Raw genomic sequence first — 18,987 nt, forward strand, 5'->3', positions numbered from 1 at the left:
ATGCCTGCCGCTTGCCATGTTGCAGCGACGAGAAGGAGAGAAGAGCTGTAGCCCTTCTGGGAGCCCAGACCTTGGAGCTCCCCATGCCAGAGCTGTGACACCCTCTTTGGGGCTCTGCGGTTCCTGATGTCTCCAAGCTTCTGGGCACCACCATGTTCCCCTTGTCCAGATGTGGGTGACCGCAGTGGAAGCTGCTTGTGGTACATCTGATCCAGCTGCAGCCTTGCGTGGAGCCGGCGCCTGTGCCAGTGCCTGGAGCTGCCTGCCCTGCCACAGCAGCTGGGGTGCCTGGCTGTGTGCAGTGGTTGGACCTCATGCTCACTCGCTCACATACCCCTCATTACTCCATGCCTGGCTCACCCTTGGCAGGTGTGGCATCCCAGGCTGGTAGTGTGAGCTGAGCGCAGCCTGCCAGGCTGAGTGGACAGAACAAGCCCAGTGGGCCTGAGCAAAACTCAGGCAAAGGCACCACTGGCCACAGAGGTTTCTGACTGGGAAAGCAACACCTCAAGGATCTTGTAACACTGTGTTGGTCAAACCTCTTCAGCACACACGTTGCTTGGGTCTGAGCCCAAATGTCTGTTCAAATCAGTCCACCACTCACTAGCCATAGGGCCTAGTTGAGAAGCCTCACAATGCTTCAGTCATCTACAAATGGGAGTGGTATGTACTGCATCACTTATTGTGAGGTTATGAGTTTACATGTCAAATGCTTAGAATACAACCAGACACACAGAAGGTGCTTGATAGATCTTAGCTCTCATTACGTGCTTCAGTAGCATCACATGCTTGTCTTTTGCAGGACTTATCAGAGCTGGACTTTCTTTTTTTTTTTTTTTTTTTTGAGACGGAGTCTCGCTCTGTCGCCCAGGCTAGAGTGCAGTGGCGCGATCTCGGCTCACTGCAAGCTCCGCCTCCCGGGTTCACGCCATTCTCCTGCCTCAGCCTCTCCGAGTAGCTGGGACTACAGGCGCCTGCCACCGCGCCCGGCTAATTTTTTGTATTTTTAGTAGAGACGGGGTTTCACCGTGGTCTCGATCTCCTGACCTCGTGATCCGCCCGCCTCGGCCTCCCAAAGTGCTGGGATTACAAGCGTGAGCCACCGCGCCCGGCCTAGAGCTGGACTTTCAATACTTGTGTGATGTTGACTATCTCTCCTAGTAGGGACTTGAACCAGGGATGATGAGTGCTTTGCCCACAAGTGTTTCCCCAGTATCTAGCCTGGAGCTTGGCATATAGTTGTGCTGAATATTCTCCAGTTGCCTCTCCAGATGTATCCCCAGCCTCCCCTGGCTCTGTGCCCCAGGAGGCTGAAACCTCTGTGGATCGTCAAGCAGCTCCCCAGTCATTGAACTTCTGGTTGGGTTTGGCCAATGGGAGACACTGGCAGGAGATAACAGGGTGGACAGAGAATGAGATTGGGATATTTATTTCCCTGGCTTTCTCTGCCAGGCCACAAGCTGATGTAGCTGTGTCTCTTTATTAGAGATCCCCGTGCATCTCATGAAACCACAATCCCAACTATTCTCCAGGACAGGTGAATGTCTGGTAGTGCCTGGCCCCAGGATGCTTTACCCCTTCTTCTGGTCCCCATGCACCTTCCTTAAACTCTGCTCAATTATTCCAGTTAATGTACCATGTCTTTCCTTCTAGAACATTGATACAAGAGGTTCTATATCAACATTTGTTGAATACATTAATAAATGTCTGTTTTACCACATGAAGATAATAATCCTCGGGTCCAAACACGGCTACAGTTGTCCTGATGAGTTAATAAGAGACAGGAAATGATCATACATTTTTTAAAGATGATGTTCTCGAGTAGTAGTTCTCAAATGTGGGTGTGCAGGAGAAACCTGGAGGGCTTGTGGAACCCATATAGCTGGCTCTACTCCCAAGAAATGCTGATTTGGCTGGTCAGGCCAGGAGGTGAGGGATAATAATTTGCACTTCTAACAAGTTTTCTGGTGACATTGATGTTTCTAGCCTGAAGACCACTTTGAGAAATACTGCACTAGAGAAATGCCAGATGCTTTTGTTATTTATAGACCCCAAGCCTCAGGGTTGCATTAACTATCTTTAAAGACATAAAGGGTCAAGTACAATATAATCTGTTTTATTTTACACTTCTCTGATTATTGAAATCTAAATAGAGGTTTTTGCTAACAAACAAAAAGGAAAATAAAAAGACAGCAAGGACACGATTAATTGTGGAGTGCAGATGAAGGGTTGTACAAGGCCCCATCCTGGGGAGGCTGTACACCTTCTTGGCACAGCAGCAGTGTGGCCCATGGAGCTTGAACCTGGTGAAGACAGCAAGTAAGCCACAGCTCAAGAGTCCTGAGGCTTGGGAACAGAAAAGAGCTCCTTCCTGCTCCACCCCAATCTGGGTTGCATGGGCATGGAAAAGAGCAAACACACCCTGCAAAGCATACTGGACAGGCCTCTTCTTGGTAGCTTCTCAGGCCAGAACACCCTCCTCTCCACAAACGTGTGTACACTCGCACGCTCATTAAGCATGTGCACACATCATATTCACACATTCAAGCCATGCTCTTGATTTCAGGGCTCTATTGCGGGCTCAGGTATCCACCCCAGAGCTGAGGTGTGTGAGGGCTACCTTAGCAGACTCACAAAAGGCTACTGCAGAGGCAGGGGTCAACCATCCCAAGGACCTGGCAAGGGAGAAACTGAATTCTGTATCCCACTGATGTGAGAGGAAATTCTAATGAGCAAATGGGACCAGCGGCGCCCAGTTAGGGAGGTCCAGATGCCAGTTCTGAGATGTCGCCCAGCTCTGCTTTGCTCTTCAGTAGCCAGTCAGTGAGAAAGCAGAGTGCCAGGAGGCCAGTACCGAGCAGGTCTCCCAGCCCTGTAAGGTAGGGGATGCAGTGGTTGTCAGGATCCAGGGCCTGGTGCCAAGTCAGCCGAACCATCACTTCTGCCAGGTACAGCAGGATTGTCACCTGTCAGAAGGGCAAAGAGACACAAAAGAAGACCCAATCAGAAAGCCAAGTACAGGCAGGAAGCACTAGCTGAGGCTCAAGGAGAGATACCAAGGTGGATCGTTGACATGTCAACCCCAGCCAGCCTCCTTCATCCAGCTTCTCTTGGGGTCTGAAGCCCAGCTCTGAGCTCAAGCAGTGGCTAGAGAGGTGACCCTCATCTGTACTTTCCTAGCCTCCCTCTGGTGGGCCCTGCTTCTGGCACCCTGAAGGGCCAGTCAGACCCACTGCCACTCACCAGCTGGGGCTCTCTCTGCTGCGATAGGCTCCACTCATGGGACTTTGCCAAGATGTCCATTTGGGTTTGCCTGAGCCCTTCTCCCCTGGAGGTTAGGACAGTCAGCCCTTCCTCAAGGTGCCATGGGGTAGTCCACACAAGCCTGCTCAGGTCTCATGGCTCCTCAGTCCCTTGTCCAGGCTAACCCCAGCTCCTTCCTTCGCCCCAGATGGAGTCATAAGCTGCTGCTGCTCAGTACAACTTCTGGGATTTCCCTAATCCTACCCTTTAGGGTCAGGAACACCACAATTACAAATGCCATAAACTTGGGGAGATGAGAAAGTGCCAGTACCAGCCACGCCCATAGAATTGCCCTCCAGTGCCCACAGTGCTCCCTGCAAAGGCCCCAGGCCCACTGGGGACCATCAGCCCGCTGCAGTCTAGGCAGACAGTGTGCTGAATACCTGCCCAGCACAGGTACCAGCTTAATCTCCTTCACCATGCTCACTGCTGTCCAGCCCTGATCAATGTCTACGCATGCCTTGCAGCAGCACCCCCTGCAGGGGCGTGGCCCTGCCCACCCACCATTGGGGAGGCAGTGGATAGCTGGACCACTCATCAGCCTGTTCCATGGGAACATGCTTCATCCTCAGGGTTGCTCCTCTTATCCTGTCATGATGAATGTGCTGTGTGCAGTGTGTGGCGTGTTGTGTGCCGTGTCTAGCATGCAGTATATAATGTGAGGGGTGATGTGCAAGATGAAATGTGTAGTATGCAGTGCAGTACGTAGCATAAGCTGTATAGCGTGTAGCATGCAGCACACACTCTGTAGCATGCGTGTGGCATGCACTGTGACATGCAGTGTGTAGTGTGTGTGGCGTGCACTGTGTGGTGTAGAGTGTGTGCTGTGAAGTGTGTGGGATGCGCTGTGTGGTGTGGAGTGTGTGGTGTGGAGTGTGTGGGATGCGCTGTGTGGTGTGGAGTGTGTGGTGTGGAGTGTGTGTGTTGCACTGTGTTGTGGAGTGTGTGGTGTGGTGTGTGGGGTACGGTGTGTGGTGTGGAGTTTGTGGTGTGGTGTGGAGTGTGTGGGATGTGCTGTGTGGTGTGGAGTGTGTGGTGTGGAGTGGGTGGGATGCACTGTGTGGTGTGGAGTGTGTGGTGTGGAGTGTGTGGGATGCGCTGTGTGGTGTGGAGTGTGTGGGATGCGCTGTGTGGTGTGGAGTGTGTGGTGTGGAGTGTGTGGGATGCGCTGTGTGGTGTGGAGTGTGTGGTGTGGAGTGGGTGGGATGCGCTGTGTGGTGTGGAGTGTGTGGTGTGGAGTGTGTGTGTTGCACTGTGTTGTGGAGTGTGTGGTGTGGTGTGTGGGGTACAGTGTGTGGTGTGGAGTTTGTGGTGTGGTGTGGAGTGTGTGGGATGCACTGTGTGGTGTGGAGCGTGTGGCATGCAGCATGTGGTGTGCAGTGTGGAATGGCCTCTGTATTTGACAAGTTGACTCAACTCCTGGAAGATAAGGACTGTGCCCCACATGTCCAGCCACCCCCACCCGCCTCCCTCAGCCTCTCACTCAGACAAGAGATCAAGCCTGCTGGCTGACTACACAGCTGCACACCTCTGCTGCTGCAGCCAGGCTTACCTGGATCAGGCATGCCAGCAGGTAGAGCACCACAAAGGTCTGGCTGTTTATGACTGACTGACCCTCCACCAGGTAGATGATGTAGAAGAAAATCAGATGGCCTGGGACCACCAGCAAGAGCAGGACTCGAGCTGACATGGAATTGATTTCTGAAAGAAACAGAACCAAGAAGGTCATGTGACCTGAAGCGAGGCCACTTTGGCATGTGACAGTCCTCAGTGAGGTATCCACACTCACTCATCCATTTATTCCCAAGTGTTCACTGGACACCTACTCTGTGGCAAGCACGTTCTGGCAGATGGGGATACAGTCTTTCCCCTTCCCCTCGTGGAGCTGATATTTTAGAGAAGAGAAACAAGAATCAAGTAAGCAGAAACAAAAAGAAGCAAGAAAGGCTATTTCAAACTGTGACAAGTACTTTAAAGAAAATAAGGGTAAAAAGAAGGGCAAAAAGCAGGAAGTGTGTATCAGTGGGGATGAGCTCCTGCAGATGACATTTCAGCTGGGATTTGAATTTGGGGGAGAGGAGTTTGAACAGAGAAAAGAGAACATACAAGGGGCTTAAGGAGGAAAAGAGCTTTGGGTACGGTGCTTCACTCAATGCAGCGCTGGTGATCTGGGGAGGGCAGTTGGCTCAAAAGGGGACCTCGGGCAGCCCCTTCTTCACAGCAGCCTCTGTGGCCCTGTCAGCACACCTGCAATGTGCCAGTGAGCCCCCGGTTTCCTTTAGATTCCCATGCTCTGAGTTTGAGACTTTACAATAAGTGTGACTGACCCTGGCCCTACCACAAACACTTTTTAAAATTCTAACATGAATATGATTGATTTCTCAAATGGAAATAGAGTTCTAATGAAAAGTAGGTCTCCATTTGCCTCTGAGTTAATATATGTATTTCACCAAAATAATAAAGAAAAGGAGAAAAAAGGTCACATGTAGCTCAAAGCTAGTGCAGAGGGGCAACAACATCTATTCATGATGAGAAATCAGACATGGAATAAAAGTATTATTTTTAAAAATATCAAAAAGAAGCAGCAAAATGATTGGAAGAAGCTACTATTGAAAGTTGGTGTGAGAACTCAAGAAAATCTAGAGGAAAACCATGTAAACAATAAGAATTCAATAAAATGTTTAGGTGCACAACACAGAAAGTAACAGCTTTTCTATATACAAATAACAAGTTAGAAAATATAACAGGGAGTTTGACTTCTGAACAAATGGGGAAGACACACTTCGTCCTATTTCTCCCATTAAGTACAACTGAAAGCCCTAAACATTGTATATAAAACAAACATAAGCAGATTCTGAAAGGCTGGCTGGGGACCTTGGGCTGCAATGAACAACATGGTCGTGAGTCCCCTGAATTGTCCTTTTTCTCTTTCTTTATTTGCCTCACATATCCAAGACTAAGTCCTGGCCTCAGCCATCAAGAAATGCAGATACAAATAGACAAAAAACACTCCATAGGCTGGGCACTGTGGCTCACGCCTGTAATCCCAACACTTTGGGAGGCCAAGGCAGGCAATCACTTGAGGTCAGGAGTTCGAGACCAGCCTGGCCAACATGGTGAAACCCTGTCTCTACTAAAAATACAAAATTAGTTGGGTATGGTGGCACACATCTGTAATCTCAGCTACTTGGGAGGCTGAGGCAGGAGAATTGCTTGAACCAGGGAGGTGGAGGTTGCAGTGAGCCAAGATTGCACCACTGCACTCCAGCCTGGGCAATAGAGTGAGACCCGGTCTCAAAAAAAGAGACTCCATAGAAGTTTGATCTTTTTCGCCAAAGGCCAGGAAAGGGGAAGCCTGGCAAAACAGACAACTTTCAGACAATAACTACTCTATTCCAACAGACACCACAGGAAAAACTGCAGCCCCGACCTCATCAGGAAAGGCCTGCTGGGACCACCATCATCTCCTGTGGCTGGCAGGGTGAGATTCAGAACTTTCATCTCTACCCAGGGTTAATGGGGCCCCCACCTTGTCAGTGAAGCCATGTGGGGAGCAACAACAAGGCATCTCTCCCTGTCCCAGCCAGGGTGGTCTCAGAGGAGGCCTAGTGAGGAACCTAGATCGCACTGTGCCCAGCAATAACAAGGTGCTCCTCTTCTCCCAGGATAGCAATAGAGGCTGAATGGTGAACCCAGTCTTCCATCCCCACCTGGGCAGCAGTCCATCCCTTTCCCCAGTGGTGCAGTGTCAAAGGAGGCCAGCTAAGTAGATATTCAAATATGATCCAAAGTCTTGTCACATAATACCCAAAATGTCTGGATTCAAATGAAAATCACTCATCTTACCAAGAGCCAGAAAATCTCAACCTGGATGAGAAAAGACAACCAACAGACAGCAGAGTAAGATGACACAGACGTCAGCATCACCTGAAAGCCATTCTAATGAAGCCACTACAACAATGCTTCATCATGCAATCACAAACACACCTGAAACAAACAAAAAAATAGAAAGTATAAGCAAAGAAATAGAAAGTCTCAGAAAAGAAAAAGAAGATAGAAAGAAGAACCAAATGGAAATGTTAAAACTAAACACATACAATACCCCCAAAAGTCCCAGACAACTCAGTGAATAGGCTCAATAGCAGAATGGACAGGGCAGGGGAAAAAAAGATCAGTCAACTTGGAGAAAAAAGTGATAGAAATGAGCCAATATAAACAAGGAGAGTAACAGACTTTGCAAAAACCAAACAGAGTCTCAGGGACTTGTGGGGCTGTAACAGAGGATCTAACATTCATGTCATTAGAATATCAAAAAGGAGAGTGCAGCTGAAAAAGTGATGGCTTAAATTTTCTGATTTGACAAAAGATATAAATCCATGTGTTCAAGGAGCCTAACAAACCCCAAATAGGATAAACCCCAAGAAGTCCATACCAATACATATCATAATCCAACTCCTAGAAACTAAAGACAAGGTCTTGAAATATGCAAGAGAGAAATGGCACCATACCTATACAGCAAAATACATTGAAATGGCAGCTTTCTCATCAGAAGTCATGGAATCAGAAGGAAGTGGCACATTTTTCAAGTGTTTGAAGACAACTGTCAACACCAAATTTTATAACCAGTGAAAATATCCTTCAGAAATGTGCCAGCAGCCAACCCAAAAGATGGCTAAAGGTAGTTCTTAAAACAGAAAGGAAATCCAAAACAATGTAACAGGAAAAAAGATCTAATTTTTCAAAGCCAACAAAAAGATACAACATCTCCAAAAGCTTCCAGTGGTTCTGAGTAGAATCCAGGCTCCTTCCTCAACTCCAAGGCCCTGTCTGATCACCTCCTTCTGGCCTCTCTGGCCTCAGCCTCCTTCATCCCCTCCTGTCCATTCAGCTCAGGCCACATTGGCCTTTCAGTTCTTCAGACTTGCCACACTCTTCCCTGCCTCTGGGCCTTTGCTAGACTGCACCCACTACCGTGAAAGCCCCTTCTTCTCTGGCCCTCCTCCTCCCAACAACACCCACTTGTCCTCAGGGAGGAGCTTCCTTATCCCAAGTGGATTTCCTCTAATTCTTTTGCATTGCACTCTGCACTTTTGCTGCTCGGTACCCACCATAATTTGTAATTACGAGCTCACTTGTGTTTATCTGCCCTTCTATACTGTGTACTCCAAGGCCAAGAAATCAGCTCTCCGTGTTTCACCACCAACCTGACACCTAGTGCCCAGCAGACATTCAATAAATAATTGAATGAAGGAATGAAGGAAAGGCAGGGCCGGGGATCTCATTTCTGGGGCCCTGAAGGTGATGTGTGCCGAGATCAGCCCTGGCTTCAGGCATCCACTGCTACAAACACCAGATTCCAATGACACGGATATTTTCTTTTTTTTTTTTGAGACGGAGTCTTGCTGTGTCACCCAGGCTGGAGTGCAGTGGCGCGATCTCGGCTCACTGCAAGCTCCGCCTCCCGGGTTCAGGCCATTCTCCTGCCTCAGCCTCCCGAGGAGCTGGGACTACAGGCGCCCACCAACACGCCCGGCTAATTTTTTGTATTTTTAGTAGAGACAGGGTTTCACCGTGTTAGCCAGGATGGTCTCGATCTCCTGACCTCGTGATCCGCCTGCCTCGGCCTCCCAAAGTGCTGGGATTACAGGCTTGAGCCACCGCGCCCGGCCTACGGATATTTTCTTGTTTAAAGAAATGGCTATCATGGCCTCTGAAAGACATGATACCCACCTGACGTGCAGAAAGTAGAACATGGGTTGGGCCAGAATTTCTTCATCTGGAGGGGCAGGACGCCAGGTGCACTCCACATGTGCAGGTAGGTTGAGATTCGGCTGGTCTGAATGGCCACCAGATTGCCACCAACACCTACGAGGAGAAAAGGAATCTGTTTTCCCTTTCTTTACACCAGTCTCTAAGTTGTATCCCTTATTTTAAGTTCCCTTCCTCCAGGAAGCCTTCTTTGGTTAATTCAGTATTTCATTATCTTTTCCTTTCCTCCTGCTTGACTACAGATCTTGTTTGGCAGCAAGTCAGGGTGGCCCAGAGCTTGTGAGTGAGGTATCCAGGGAGTAACTGCATCACCTTGACTGCTGGCATCTCTTAAGGTGAGGGGAGTGTGGGTGTAAAGTAGGTTCTCAATAAATATTTGTTGGCTGGAGCGAGGATGGGAGGGAGGGGATCCAGGGACAACGTGAGGATGAGGGGAGAGTGGATAGAAAGGTCTGTGATAAGGCAGTCTGGATAAGTCAGACCTCAAGGCCACAGGCATTGACAGGAACCAGACTACAGCCTGCAATATCTGAGAAAATGAAAGTGATTTTTTTTTTTTTTTCACTTAAGGTGAGAAGGAGAGAAGAGGAATGAAAACAGTGGATAAGAATGAGAGGGGGCCGGGCACGCTGGCTCATGCCTGTAATCCTAGCACTTTTGGAGGCTGAGGTGGGTGGATCATTTGAGGTCTGGAGTTCGAGACCAGCCTGACCAACATGGTGAAACTCTGTCTCTACTAAAAATACAAAAAAAATTAGCTGGGCGTGGTGGTGCACACCTGTAATCCCAGCTACTCAGGAGGCTGAGGCAGGAGAATCGCTTGAACCCGGGAGTCAGAGATTGCACTGAACCAAGATTGCGCCACTGCACTCCAGCCTGGGTGACAGAGCGAGACTCTGTCTCAAAAAAAAAAAAAAAAAGGAACGAGGGGGAAGGCGAGGGGAGGAGAGAGATGATCACAGGCAGGTGGCAAAGCAAGCATGCGGCAGGAGACATGCCTGGGACACCTCTCATGGCTGTGTGGCCTGAGAGCTTTGAAGAAAAGACGTTGTCTGCTGTGTGATTTCAATTTGTGGTGCTAGGTGAGCCCCTCTCTCGGAGCTCAGTTGTCAGTGCAAACTCCCACATTCATAGATGCTTTGGGTGTGTGCCTAGAGCAAGTGGCTTTAGGGGAAACAGGACGAGCGGGGTCATGTGTAGATTGACAGGGCATAGAACACAGAACCCTAGAGGCAGAGTCATGAGGCCCAGAAAACCACGAGCACATGCGGTCTCCAGGAACACCAGGGCTTCCTGCTGAGGCTCCGGGATCCCATGGGGTATGAAAAAGGTTTCGTGCTCTGCCAGGGCCAGATGGCCCAGCTGACAAAGGCCATGCTGAGCGCTCCTTCTGTGGGGGCAGATGTGGGGGGGCGGGCTGATGGAAGGTGGGGATTCCCCCATCCTACTTTCTCAGTGCCATGGAGAACTCTCCCTAGCTGGGCCAGGTGTGCACCAGTGACCTCTGGGGCAGAGGCCAACCACATAGGCTGTTCTAGAGGATGCAAACAATTGTCTTCAGGCAGAGGACTGCTGCGATCTATTCTGCTTGGCCCATACATAATTTTAAAAAGGAAAAAAATCTCAAATTAATTGGTACTATTTGCAAATTAGACCCTTAATACAGATTCCCAGCTTCTCTTCTCAAGTCAGCTGTGGCAAGTCTGGATCTACACTCTTCCAACGCAACTATTGGCTGGAGCTGGACAGGCACCAGGCTGTTCATATGAGAAATACATTCTGCAGCTTGCCCCTGCCATTCCTCACTGTCTAGCTGCCTGGCCTGGGTAATTCATGCAGATTGTTTGAGTGGCCACTGAGGGCATCCGAGTTGGTGACTCATCCCAAAAAATCACTCCAATGTAATATGCCCTCTGTTGCTGTCCTCACTCACAATGTGAAGGCACTTTGGCACTGTTGGGGTGAGGACACGCAGGGTAGCCCACTGACATGCAAGGAACAAAGACATGGTCCCCTAAGGGAGCAAGGGAGGAGGGACACTGTGGACATGCAGGGGCTGCCTAGGAGCCTCTGAAGGCTGTTTCTTCAGTCCCTGCAGGCCAGGGCCTGGGAGCTAAACTGGACAAAACATGTTTTGTTCTTCTCCTAACTGATCACTTCCATTTACAGAAACTTATCAGACACCAGACACCAAGCTAAGCTTTGGTTAAAAGAGGGGTCATCCACACAAACCCCACAGGGTGTAGGCCTAGGAGGTGAGTATGTGCAGAGAGCCAGGTGTCAGACAGCAGGGAAGGGGGAGATCAAGGCAGCTGGGAAGCACAGTCCTGGATCTGTCTCAGGAACTGCTGCAGTGCCGAGTGTAGACGCGGTATTTGTTAGTCTTAATTTTTAAGAAGAAGAAATCCAGATTTTTAAGTGTAAATATCTGAGTTCTGATGTCAGCAATGAATCCAAAAAAGGAAAAAGCCACAAGAGCCAGCGCCCTGGTTCTGAAGGCCATGCTCAATTGGCAGGTGCCATTGAGGCCGGAGTTTGACTCAGTGCCTGCAAAGCCTGGAATTTGGTCCTGTCAGGAGAGCTCATGTCCTGGGGCTGCCTGTGAGGAGCCGGGTCTGAGCTGCTGCGAACAGTGTGTGGGGCTTCCTCCCCAGGCTTCTTCCAACTGAGAAGACCTGCTCCGGCATCCCTGTAAGGCAGCAGTCTGTCCATGGCTCACCTGCCCAACTGCCTGTGCGGGGCTGGTGCTGCCCCTCTGAGGTCTGCTGTTCAGGTCCAACCCAATCCTGTGGGCCAACCCAACCCAGGGACCACATGGGAACCCTTCAAATACGTACCACATATGACGGGGGTAAATATCGCCATGCCTTTGTACTGCTGTTTCGAAATGGTTTTGCTCAAGATGAGTCCTCCAAAACTGGGTAAATGGCAGACAGCAGTCAAGTTATCAGAGTTTACGCTTACAATGGCCCTGCAACTCTCCACACAAATCACCCTTTCAGCCTGGCTTCCCATCCTTGGCTGTCAGTCTCCTCTCCCCTACACAAAATATCTGCTGTGGCCAAACTGGTCTCCCCAGCATCCTCTGCACCCTGCTCATGCTTTTCCATCTCCACTTTGAGCCTCAACCATTGCAGAAGGCCATCCGAGAATACCCACTTATTGCAAAACAAACAAATGCCTTTTCAAAGGCACACAGCTCACTGGGCTGTCCCAAGACTCTGGCACCACAACTGAGATGCTCTTTAGCAGAAAACAGAACCTGCAGGAGGATCACCTCATGCCCACCCCATGTTCTCAGAAAATGTTGCAGCCAGACCTTGCTCCCACTGGCCACTGTAGTTTAGCAAAAGCTTTCCCACCCCTTGGAACTTCTTAGAGCCCTGAAGAAGCTAGGTCAATCTGTGTAAGGAGCCCAGGAGCCTCCTGGAAGCAAGGATACCTACTCTATCACCTCTTCTCCCCAAGACTCAAAGTTAGAAAAACCCATCAGAATGGACTGGGGTGGCCCCCATCAAGGTCGACTCCCAGGAAATGAGCCTTGAGAGGCAGCTAGAGGGTGATGGACCTGGGCTCAGCTGAAGGTTCTAAGGCTCTGGAGGGGCGCTAACCCCACAGCTGTCTAGGTCCCACCAGTAGCCATGCGTGGCCAGTGACCAGGAGGACGAGTGAGTCAGCAGATGTGGCCTTGAGGCCGAGGTGGGGGACTTGCCACCTAAGCAGGGATCTGGGCCAGCAAAGCTCTGGTGGCCATGGCCTGAAAGCCGCTGTCTCCCTTGGGGCTCCAGTGCACTCCAGTGCTGGCCCCAGCTTTGGCTCTTCCTGGGTCCCTGGTGCTCTGGCAAATGTAATCAGGGCAGCCTCTCTTAGAACCAACAAGGCCCAGGGTTCTCAGTGAAAGAGAGAGAAGAAAGGAAAAAGGTATGATTCAATCAGCAATGGGAGTTACTGAAAGAGCCCACAGCCACATTTCACTCCATTCCCGTCCCCCAAGGCAGTGAGTGTCACCCTGGTTCTAGGGGCCTTCATGGCTGAGAGGAGGAAGAGGGGCCGTGGCCCTGGCTCCTGCTCACCTGCTGATGACCATGGCCAGGATGATTGGGAACCAGCCAAACTTCAGGATCTTCACGATGGGTGGGCTCTGCTTGGCAATGAGGACCCACACTGGGGTCAGAGCCGCAAAGCTGAGGCAGACCAGTGGCGTCAGATACCGACTACCTGAAAGGAGAACACGGACATACGCGGCTTGTGTGGCCAAGGCCAGCACACACAGGCTGGGCCTGGGTTTCACAAGTGAGAGGTGGGTGAGGACGCTCCTGTCCTCATCAGTTGAGCAGGAACTGCCTTGCCATACTTTTCAAAGAACTTTCACCATCCCAAGAAGTAACTGGAAAAGCTCCTCTCTGTCCTCCATTCCTGCCACATTCAACTCCACTTCTCTGGCAAACTTGCTATTTTCCCCACATAAAGTACCCTGTTCTGTCTCCTCCCACCCTGATGCTACTGTCATAAGTAAATAGAAGTACAATGTATGGAACGCACCATGAGCCAGCACTATGCTCAGTACTTCGTGTGCACAATCTCATCTCACCTTCTTGACAGCCCCTGCTCAGACAGGCAGCAGGAGGAAGCAGACATGCAAAAAAGGGTGGCTGCCTAGACAGCAAGCAGCCCCGTCAGGGCTATGGCCTGGGTCCATGGAATGCCAGGGCCGGCTATGGGATGCCACCCATGGTCCTGGCTGAGGCCAGTCCCAGGCAACCACAGGGTCACCAGCCAGGGTAGCTACTCGCGTCCGCATCTCATCTTCTCCACTGGCGAGAGGCCAGTGAAGACTGGCCAGGTGCTGGATCAGTCACTGCTGCGGGGGCCCAGGATGAGCCTGACACACTCGGGCATCTTGTGCGTTCATTCCTCCCTTTCTGTGTTGTGCTCCATGTGAGGGTCCCCCACAAGTGACAGAACAAGACACTGGCTTTCTCTAGAGTGGTCGCCTCACCCTCAGCCCCACCCTCTGGAGGGCAGGCTCACCTGCCAAGAGGGCCCAACACTCAGGGGTGCCCAGGCATGGGTCTCTGTCCTATGTACTCCCTCTCTGGTGGTGTTATCAGGAACATCCCCTCCTTCCTTCTCTGCACTAAAGGGTCATGGCCCATTCCTCTGCCTCAGGTGCCCCAGACTGGCTACAGACAAGGTACTTTATGGTAGGAGGGCGTGGCCTCTGCAGGAGATACAAGCCAGGCCCAGCCAGCTCTAACCAGGTCTCCCACTCTCTGGGAAACAGCGGCCTGTAGAAGCATCGCCTTATACGACGCTTTTGAATCCAGTCTGAGTTTTCAGTTAGCTACTCACAAGCACCCCCAGGGCCTGCCTCATGCTTTCCCCAGCACACCTCCCCAGTGTGCAATGCCAATTCCCAACTACACCCAGCAGGTATTACAGTCAGCTGCTCATACTTCAGCGGGTCAAGATTTATCTAATACAGCCAGTCCCAGTGACTCCTGAGTGCAACAGAGAGAAGGTCACAGTCTCACTGGAGAGACAGATGCCCCAACAGTGATTTTGTGTCTAAATCATAAGTCGTGTGGAAATGAGGACACAGTACAGCCTGGGGCAGAGGGAAAGGTTCACGTGATGCCTGAACTCTCATTTATTTTGCAAATCCAACTCAAATAACGCATATACAAATCTTCTTGTTTTAAGTTCAGTTTAGCTTAAAAGTAAAGTTAGGTCATCTTATTTCTTACAGATCTCCCTTGCCACTTAAGTAAACTTGGCGAATCTCCCTGTTGATTAAACATCACTGCTGGCAGGCAACACCAGGATGGCAAGGAGACAGTCCCAAAGCTGGGACAGAAAGGGTCCCAGTGCCCATACCCTCTAAATCACAGCTGTTTATTTGTCTGCTTCAGTTGCCAACAGGTAAAGATGGGATGCTTTCTCAAATCCCTAGGCCTACATTCCCATGGGGAGTGACAAACTGCAGCTTTGCTGAGGCTCTTCCCTTTGTCTGGGCACTTCTTCAACAACTGTCACTGCATGCCCACTGCCCTCCAATCCTGTGAGGACACATCAGTGTGGCCGACCAGCCTCAGGCCCCACTCAACCTCCTAGTACACCTGTGCCCTAAAGGTAGAAGTTAACAGCCCATATAAATGCAGGCTTCAGTTGCTCATTCTTCCTAACATGGTTTGGAGAGCTTGAAGCACTTTCCTGAGCACTCCCTGAACTTGTGGAATAACCTCAGGCTTTCCCTCTGTAAAAGGATTTTTGACTGTAATACAGCAGGGTCCTTCCTGTGGGAATAATGGCTGATTTGAAGGTCACAGTGTCTTAGTCAGTTTTGTTGCTTATAACAGAACACTAGAAACTGGGTAATTCCTAAAGAAAACAAATTTATTCCTACAGTTATAATGGCTGAGAAGTCCAAGGTTGACAGGCTGCCTCTGGTGAGGGCCTTCTTGCTGGTGGGGACTCTGCAGAATCCGGAGGTGGAGCAAGGCACCACATGGCGAGGGAACTGAGCATGTAGCTCAGGTCTCTCTTCCTCTGTTTTAAAGCCACCAGTCCCACTCCCATGGTAACTCATTAATCCATTAACCCATTAATCTATTAATCCATGAATGGATTAATCTATTCATGAGGGCAGAGCCCTTATGACCCAATCACCTCTTAAAGGCCCCACTTTTCAATACTGCCACATTGGGGATCAACACATGAAATTTAGGGAACTCATTCGAACCACAGCATTCCACCCATGGTACCCCAAATTCATGTCATTCTCACATGCAAAATACATTCATTCCATCCCCATAGCCCCAGAGTCTTAACTTATGCTAGCATTAACTCAAAAGACCAAAGTCCAGAGTCTCACATGTGAGCCTATGAAATCAAAACAAGCTACCTGCTTCTAAGATACAATGGTGGTACGGGTATAAGGCAGACCTTCCCATCCAAAAGGGAGAAATGGACAAAAGGAAAAGACCAATAGGCCAAAACCTGAGAGAGCAGACACTGGGGCTTATGACTCCAGAGCTTTCTCCTCTGACTCCATGCCAGGCATCCTCTACACGCTGGTGTGGGGGTTGAGGTTCCTACCTCCAACCATGGCTGGGCTGTGCTCAGTTCACCCAGCTCTCCCAGGCTGAAGTCGCACACTAACAGCTCTGCAGTCCTGGGGTCTTGGTGAGAGTCCTGCTTCCATGGCTCCACCAGGCATTGTCCTGGTGGAACTCTGTGGAGCAGCTCGAATCCCACACTTCTGCTTGGCACTGCTCTAGTAGGGGAGCTCTGCAGTGGCTTCAGCCCTGAAACAAGTCTTTATCTGGGCCCCCAGGCTTTGGACAAAATACTTCCAAAACTTGGCAGTGGCTACTAAGCTTCCAAGGTCCTTGCTCTCTGCAAGTCTGGACAATTAGCACCACATGGACCTAGGTTTATGACTTGTACCTTCTGGGGCGGCAGCATGAGCTGCACCCGAGCCGTGTGAGCCATGACTGGGATGGCCAAGGAGCGTTGCACTGGGATACAGGGAACAGAGTCCCTAGGTGGCCCTGGGCAGCAAGCTCATGCCCTGGGCCTGTCCCCTGAAACGATTCTGTCTTTCTAGGCTTCTGGGCCTGTGATGGGAGGGGGGGGCCTCAAAAAATCTCTGAAATACTTTTGGGCCTTTTCCCCCTTGTCTTGACTATTAGCTCCCAGCTCCCTTTCAGCCATGCTAATCTCCTTAGAAACTGGTGGCTCAGTCACACCCTTGGATCCCTCTCCTGGAAACTCTTTCATTCTCTACCATATGGCCAGGCTAAAAATATTCCAAATTTTCCCGCCGTTTCCATTTTCTCTAGGAGTTCACCAGGTAAACCAAAAATAAAATTCGAAGCTCCATCCCAACCATCTGAATGGACTTCCTCCTCAGCCAGGGCACTCTTAAAATGTAACCTGAAAGACTGGTTCAGGCCATGACGGGGAGTGGGGGTCAGACATGCCTCATTATCCCTCTCCAGCATTAACATCAACGCAGACTTTAAGTCTGACAAGAAGCATTTTATAATCTCTTCTCTCTGAAGCCTGCTACCCGAAGGCTTCCTCTGCAAATAAGAACTGTCTCCACAATCCTTTTTCTTAACACGGACATTCCTTCCTATTGATCCCAGGTCTTTAGATAAACCCAACTAATTGTCAAAATCAGGTGTGTTGTTTGCTTCTTTGTTTAGAGTGGTTTTTTTGTTTGTTTGTTTTTTCTTTTTTTTTTTTGAGACAGTCTCACTCTGTTCCCCAGGCTGGAATGCAGTGGTGCTATCTCGGCTCACTGCAAGTTCCGCCTCCCGAGTTCATGCCATTCTCCTGCCTCAGTCTCCCAAGTAGCTGGGACTACAGGCGCCTGCCACCATGCCTGGCTAATATTTTGTATCTTTAGTACAGACAGGGTTTCACCGTGTTAGCCAGGGTGGTCTTGATCTCCTGACCTCGTGATCCGCCCACCTCGGCCTCCCAAAGTGCTGGGATTACAGGCTTGAGCCACCGCGCCTGGCCTGTTTAGAGTTTTTATACCCCCTATCTTTTCCTGGGCTTTCTGTGTCCTCCTTTTGTTCTTCCCTTGGGCGGGCCTTTATCTATCACATGTGCAGCGGCCCTGCCAGCACTTGGGAGAGCTGCATGTGCAGTGTGTTTATTGAAGTGGTGCACATGCTCAGTAGGGGCAGTTCTCACTGGTCCAGAGCTCCAGAGGAAGGTCATATACCAGTTAAATTTCACCATCTTGCCCTTTCACTGCACATGCTTGAAACCCTATCGGGGATTATGGCTTGCTAATGTCTGTTCTAAGACTCCTGCCATTCCAGGCACCAGTCATGGCCACTTATTACCTTAGAGGGACGGTTTTATGCCTGCCTGTCCGTTACTTAATGAGAACCAGATAGCTCTGGGGTTCCTCCCTTGTCCTGCTCATTATTTCAGGGGGACAGATTTATAATTGCCTGACCATGGCTTGACAACTGCCCAACATTCTTGGGGGCCCTCTCTCCTGCCCTGCTCATGTCTAACCCCCTATTCTATGACTAAGTTTAGACTTCACCTGAGCCCAAAACTTAAGAACAGCTCAGTGGGAGCATAGATTCAAGTGCCCTGAATATACACTTCAATTGGTAGCAGTTACAAGTGGGATTTTAAAGATAAAGGAAGAGGCTGTTCCTAAGTTGTTTACAAAGAATTTACATTAAAATAACATAAGCTATGGATTGGCTATATTATTGTTCATTGTATCACAAATTCCAGGTACATGAAGATAATGGGGGAGGCAGTTAGGAACAAAATGCCTTTAAACAATTGCCCAGGAATGGATGTGGTGGGCATGACTGAAGCAAACACACTTGATTTTTCAAGTCGCCCACATGGCTCTCTTTCAAGTGTACTCTAATAAACTCTTGCTTTGCTTAAAATAAATTCTCCCTCCTGCTTTAAACCTTGCCTGTGTCTCTCATTTGAAATCTTTCCTTCCAGAAGACAAATAACTGAAATTGCTGCAAAGTTGTCATTCTGGAGTTTCTCCAGATAGCTGGACTCACCGCTGGTAACAATATTCTCTGGATATTGTTATTTAAGGTTGACATCAGTAACACCCTACTTCTCAGTATCAATTTTTTGCTTTAGTCTATTTGCTTATAATGGAATACCAAGAAATTGGATAATTCATAAGGAAATTTCTTATGGTTGTGGAGGCCAAGGTCGAGGGGCCGCATCTGGTGAGGGCCTTCTTGCTGGTGGGGACTCTGCGGTCCAGAGGTGGTGCAGGGCACCACATGGTGAGGGAACCCAGCGTGCAGCTCAGGTCTCACCTCCTTTTCTTATAGAGCCACCAGTCCCACTCCCATGATAACTCATTAATCCATCAATCCATTAATTCAATCACCTTTTAAA

The 18,987-nt window shown here is 49.7% G+C and overlaps 1 protein-coding gene across 6 annotated transcripts in view; it reads right to left on the reverse strand.

The window, feature by feature from the left end:
- Positions 1-2,095: 2,095 nt before the first annotated feature.
- Positions 2,096-18,987, reverse strand: part of SLC41A3 (solute carrier family 41 member 3) — an 82,222-nt gene continuing 65,330 nt past the window's right edge. For 4 of the 6 annotated variants that reach the window (XM_055259200.2, XM_063630201.1, XM_063630200.1 and 1 more), the window contains 5 exons: positions 13,146-13,290; positions 11,910-11,989; positions 9,034-9,168; positions 4,856-5,004; positions 2,096-2,966 (listed from right to left, as the gene is read on the reverse strand). In XM_055259200.2, coding sequence (XP_055115175.1) covers positions 2,757-2,966; positions 4,856-5,004; positions 9,034-9,168; positions 11,910-11,989; positions 13,146-13,290 — 719 coding nt within the window. In that variant the 3' untranslated portion in view covers positions 2,096-2,756. The remainder of the gene's footprint in view (positions 2,967-4,855; positions 5,005-9,033; positions 9,169-11,909; positions 11,990-13,145; positions 13,291-18,987) is intronic. The other 2 variants (XM_055259197.2, XM_055259196.2) reach the window with 1 other exon arrangement.

This window comes from Symphalangus syndactylus, chromosome 21 (genome assembly GCF_028878055.3).
Source record: "Symphalangus syndactylus isolate Jambi chromosome 21, NHGRI_mSymSyn1-v2.1_pri, whole genome shotgun sequence".
NCBI lineage: Eukaryota > Metazoa > Chordata > Mammalia > Primates > Hylobatidae > Symphalangus > Symphalangus syndactylus.